This window comes from Telmatherina bonti (genome assembly GCF_933228915.1).
Source record: "Telmatherina bonti genome assembly, chromosome: 13".
In the NCBI taxonomy this organism is placed as follows: Eukaryota; Metazoa; Chordata; class Actinopteri; order Atheriniformes; family Telmatherinidae; genus Telmatherina; species Telmatherina bonti.
The window spans coordinates 1,247,711-1,252,911 of record NC_136611.1 but is presented as its reverse complement, the minus strand read 5'-3'; the positions used below and the strand labels follow the sequence as shown (position 1 = coordinate 1,252,911).

The 5,201-nt window shown below is 48.4% G+C and overlaps 1 protein-coding gene across 1 annotated transcript; it reads right to left on the bottom strand.

Annotated features, from left to right (window-relative positions):
* Window positions 1-1,001: 1,001 nt before the first annotated feature.
* Window positions 1,002-4,580, bottom strand: LOC306764596 (protein SET-like). The gene is made up of 8 exons (XM_079251772.1): window positions 4,179-4,580; window positions 3,246-3,303; window positions 2,783-2,925; window positions 2,598-2,701; window positions 2,410-2,523; window positions 2,053-2,223; window positions 1,845-1,976; window positions 1,002-1,773 (listed from the first exon to the last, which is right to left on the bottom strand). Exons 1-8 carry the CDS (start codon window positions 4,249-4,251, stop codon window positions 1,750-1,752), a joined length of 819 nt encoding a protein of 272 aa, XP_079107898.1. The 5' UTR covers window positions 4,252-4,580; the 3' UTR covers window positions 1,002-1,749.
* Window positions 4,581-5,201: the final 621 nt, after the last annotated feature.

Below are 5,201 nucleotides of genomic sequence, written 5' to 3'. Positions count from 1 at the left end.
CTTTTAACCCAGTTCTTTTGGTTTTCCTCAAAGGGTAATTAAACTTTTAATATATAAAACATACTAAATATTAAATGTGTCCCAAAGTAGACGACATTTCGACCACCATGTAAGCTTTGGGCCGTAATGTGCGTACTTTGGGCATTTTCTGCATATCCTGTTTCTTTAATGGCATTTCCGGGCATTGGCTAGCTAAAACAGCATGCTAACTATTATAATAGACGTTTTATTTTCATGACAATTATGACAAATGTTCGTAGTTAAAATGGGTGCTTTCAGTTAAAACTATGTGATTAATTTGGCACGTTTACAACTCGATAGGCTCCCTCGAGCTCATCCAGTGCGTCAGCTAAAAACACAGTTGCTTAAGCTAACTAGCTTATTTACCTAACGAGCTTATTTAGCCTTCCGCGGCGCGTGCGCGCTAGGCAGCGATGAGGCACGCAGGGCTCTGAGGCTCGCGCAGCGGCTGGAGCTTTTCGGACTGAAGCAAGTTCTCTTCAGTCTGGTTTTCTCCCCAAAGCACCGCGTCCAGCCGCCCCGACGCGCTCCGGTCCCGGCAGCAAGGCGCCGTCCAGCCGCAGAGTTCACGTCCAGCTCTTTCAGAACCCCCCCGGACTCCAGTTTGAGGTGATCAGGTTTAGAAAAGCAGATCCTTCTCCTGGACCATGGCTACCTGTTCCAGGTGTAAAGCTCCTTTAGGAAGACGTGAACTGCCGCATTTTGAAACCCTCTCCAGGTTTACTGTAATGATCATTTGTGCTCGCAGCATCTTCAGGCTTGGTGTTAGCTTGATGAGTGCACGGGTCTAATGGCACATGGAATCCTAAGAGCCGACTTGGCTTCCAGCCGGCTGACTCAGAGATCCTGCGAGAGCTGATGGACCTGCAGGTCCCACCAGGTGCCTTCACTGCTAGGAGTCCTTCATAAAGATGTCCCCCCCTCCCCGCTGAAGACTCCAGGTGTTACACAGTTAGGTTTTATTATTATAACAAAGCAAGTTGTACACCTCGTGTTAAAACAGTCCAGCCCAGAGGAAACGGGTGATTCAATGTAAATTCTGAGAGAACACTTTAAGAAGTCATCGAGCGGGGGGGGGGGGGGGGGGGGGCGTGTCAAAATTTACAGGCTTTTTTTTTTTCCCATTTTCTTCTTTATTAAAAATGTCATTTCAAATCTTGTGGATATCTGTAAAACAATGCAATGAAAAAAAAATCCCATAGAAATGGTGTCAAAATAATCACTCTCCCCATAATAACCACAGACTCCTGCCCCTCCCCAGCCTGGATCTCCCCCCACCCGCCTTGTGGAAACATTACAAGTCGAAAGGAATGAGCCGGTACTCGATAACCACAACAGGTCTGTGGGACAGAGTCCCACTGAGGGACTAAAGCCAACATAAAAAACTGGGGGGGGGTATGAAAAGGTTTGCTAGCGCTAGGTCACTACACCATGGCTTTAGCTGATCCACCACACCGCCTGGAAACGGCTTCAGATTCTACTCCGCATTCCGTGTTTTCTAGCTTTATTTTTTACATTTTGAAGTCGGCGATGACTTCAGGGACGCCGCTCAGGGCGCCGCCGGCCTCGGCGGGTCAGAGAACAGAACATGGCACCAACAGGTGGAGGCTTCAGAGTGGAGTGAAGCACATACAGATATATAGATTAAAAAAAGGGGGGTGGAGAGAAAAAGTAAAATCTTTGCTCCCGAACATGAGTGGAAACCAAACGGGAAAGAAGGTGGAGGTCTTAGTCGTCTTCTCCTTCATCGTCCTAAAAGAGTGGAGGAACGGTTATTCGTTTATTCATTCCTTCAGCGCCGATTCACAGCTCAGAGACCTCACCTCTCCATCTTCTCCGTCATCTTCTTCCTCCTCCTCGCCATCTTCATCTCCCTCCTCGTCTATGTCCTCCAAGCCCTCCTCGTCCTCTTCGTCCTCTTCTCCTTCACCCTCCTCATCATCCATGTCAGGAACCTGGAGGCGACAACTCAGCATGTTTTCCACCGTTAACTGGAACGAAGCGCGTTTTACACCACAAAGCGTTACACACCAGGTAGTACTGCAGGGGGTTTGGCCAGATGTCGTCTTTGATGACCTCGCCGAGCTCGTCGGCGCCAGCGTCGGCGTGGTCGGTGAACCAGGTGAAGAAGCTCTCTGGTTCTTCGTGTTGCCTCTTCCTCCCCGCCTTGTTCTGTGTCTGGCCGGAGCGTTTGGTCAGGTCCTGGAAGAAGAGCACGCCGTGTGAAGCCTCCGCCGTTCTCTAACGGTCCGAGTTCAGGAAGGTCTCACTCACTCACTCACTCACACACACACACACACACACACACACACACACACACACACACACACACACACACACACACACACACACACACACACACACACACACACACACACACACACACACCTTTCCTGATTTCCATTTGATTTCCGTCGACTTTGAAGACGGGTCTCCGCTTTCGTTCAGGTGGAATTCTTTGGAAAGAACTTTGTTTTCGAAGTACGGATTTTCATCAAAATACTACAAAAGAGAAAAACAGCTCGATTTAAGATCAATTCGACAATTTCAAACCGTTTTTATATGACGAAACTTACAAAATCTATTCTGTAGCCCGACTTGATGTCCTCAAACTCTGTCACCTCCACTCGGCTCAGGTAGTGAAGCGCCTCCTCGTCTTCCTCCCCCAGCAGGGCAGAAACTGCAGAGAAACAGCAGAACGGTTCAGACGCCTTCCGCCCCGCCGGGTCCGGCCGCCCCACGCTGCTGCTGAACGGCTTACCTTGCGGATGGTTGACAAACGTGGTGACCCAGAAGTTGGGGATTTTGGCGATCAGTTCCGACCTCTTCTGAAAGAATGGCTGACGGAGTTTGTTGTATTTCTGTTCTACTTTCAGGATTTCCTCACTGGCCTGCTCATTCAACCTTGGAAGGAAAACACAGGCTTTACATCAACCGGAGAACTCACCATGATTTATTCAAGCAAAGAGAATCTGATCTCAGCTTTGACATTTTTCAGATCAGACTTGGTTGCATGAATGAAAACAGATAACTTACAATATTAACCTTATAGAGTTAATGTTCCCCTGTTGGCAATACCACCTTAACATCCCTTAAAATGCATCCCAACAAGCACACACTGACAGACAACGCCCACCATGCTCCGTAACTTAGAATACAGATAAAAAACTGGTAAGAATTTATTACTGGTGAAAATAAATGCTTCATGTTTGCACATATCTCACCTGTCAATTTCATTTTGGACTTCATCGATGTGTTCAATAGCTTCTTGCTGCTCTTTCTCTGTGTAAAAAAAAAAAAAAAAGAAAAAAAAAGGAAATAAAATGAGATAAACGTGTTTTCACCTAGTTACAGCAATAAAACACAATAACACACAGAAAGCAGACATGGCTACATAACGTCAGCAGACTGGATGCTTGTCATCACCACACGTATTGGGGGAAGCCATGAGAGTCCTGTAGAGATGAGCTGCAGTCCGACCCCCCCCCCCCAGGAGAAGGCAACGCAAGGGGCCAATGGCTGCAGGGCTCAGACTCCCTGCTGCCTGCAGGGCCGCGCGGTTTAAATGCAGGACAGCAGGCTACGTGGAGGGGACACGGTCCGGGAGACATGTCCAACTACCTTCAACGTGTCTTCAGGCAGCGTGAACGCGTGTTCAGTCAGAAGGCAGCTTCAGGAAAACCACCACAACTCGCCATAACTGTGTGAAGAGATGCAGCGACATGTCGGCAGCAGCGTGAACTAACATTACATCAACACGAGCAGCAACTGCTGCTGCTGCGGCCACACTGATGGCCAGAACCGTCAATATAAACACCGGCTCGGTTCTCTGGGAGTAAATGTGCCAGAAAACACCGCAGTGATCCTATCGAGGCTCAAACCGCCACGGAAAACACCGCTCCATGACCGGCCACGCTGCTAACGGGCTAGCTGCTGATGCTAACGGATTAGCATGGCCTCTCGGCAGCAGACAACAGAAGGCTGGCACAGCGGCGTGCTAGCAGAGCGCAGCTAGCGGCTCTGAGCGTGGAGACCCGCAGCAGCCCCGCAGTGGGACCATGGAGCTGCAGCGGAGCAAACCTCCCCTAGAACGCAGGCGATGCGGATAATGTAGAAGAAGAAAGTGAAGATGGCGCTGAGCAGCAGGCCGCTCTTACCGGAGGTCTCGTCCGCACCGTCATGGTTCGAGTTCAGCTCCTTTTTACTGACTTTAGCCGCCGAGGCAGACATGTTTCCACAGGCGGAGCGACTTTAGGATGTCCGAGAGAAGGAGCGGAGCGTGGGATCTCCTGGACAGGAGAGCGCGTGAAGTTCAGCGTGCAGAAGCCAACAACGTGCTGCTTTCCACACAACGTAGCTGCCGATGCGCGAGGAAGTCACAGCGCGCCGCGCTCACGCGCTCCTTTCATTACGAACGCGCCTCGCCGAATGGGGCAGAAACCAGCTCCGCCTCTCAAAATAGGTCTCGCTTTCTTGCCTCCAGTTTGCTCATTAGGCACCCTTTCCTCTCCCCAAAACACCCCAAGATGAACAAAACCTCAAATGAACTCGTATAGTTTAATCCCGCGCGAGGAAGAGCTTATGTTCGGCAGGAAAGATGACATTTGATCCGCCAGAGCGAACCTTCGGCGGGACCGACTCGCACCTGCGCACTTAGAAAACAGCGTCAGTTTGAATGGAGCCTCATTTCTGCGCGCGATGCTGATGATCCTGGAGGACAGACTGACACCACGTGTTTGTTCAGGTTTCATCTCCGGACAGGAACTAACCGCACTTTCAGCCGGAGAACACTGATTCTGCCCTTTTACCTCATTTTTACAGGTTAGCATAAATATAAGTTTGTGTCTGAGCTACAACATGTAAACAACACACTTATGTAAACAACATGATGTCAACAATAATACACTGTTGTAAACAACACAACGTAAACAATACACTGACGTAAACAACACAACGTAAACAATGCACTGATGTAAACAACCCGATATAAACAGTAACATTATGTAAATAATACACTGATGTTAACAACATGATGTAAACACAAACAAATATGTAAACAACAACAACATGTATCTATGTTTAGGTTTAAGTCTGTGTATTTGTATTGTTTTCATGATTTAATGGAAATAATTAGCAAGATTTAACTGACGGAAATCTTTTGAATTATTTAAAATTTTATT

Coding starts and splice junctions, on each gene's coding strand:
- LOC306764596 (XM_079251772.1), bottom strand. CDS start 4,251: ATGTCTGCCTCGGCGGCTAAAGTCAGTAAAAAGGAGCTGAACTCGAAC. Junction 1,977..2,052: donor ACCCCCTGCAGTACTACCTG/GTGTGTAACGCT, acceptor TGTCGCCTCCAG/GTTCCTGACATGGATGATGA. Junction 1,774..1,844: donor ATGACGGAGAAGATGGAGAG/GTGAGGTCTCTG, acceptor CCACTCTTTTAG/GACGATGAAGGAGAAGACGA.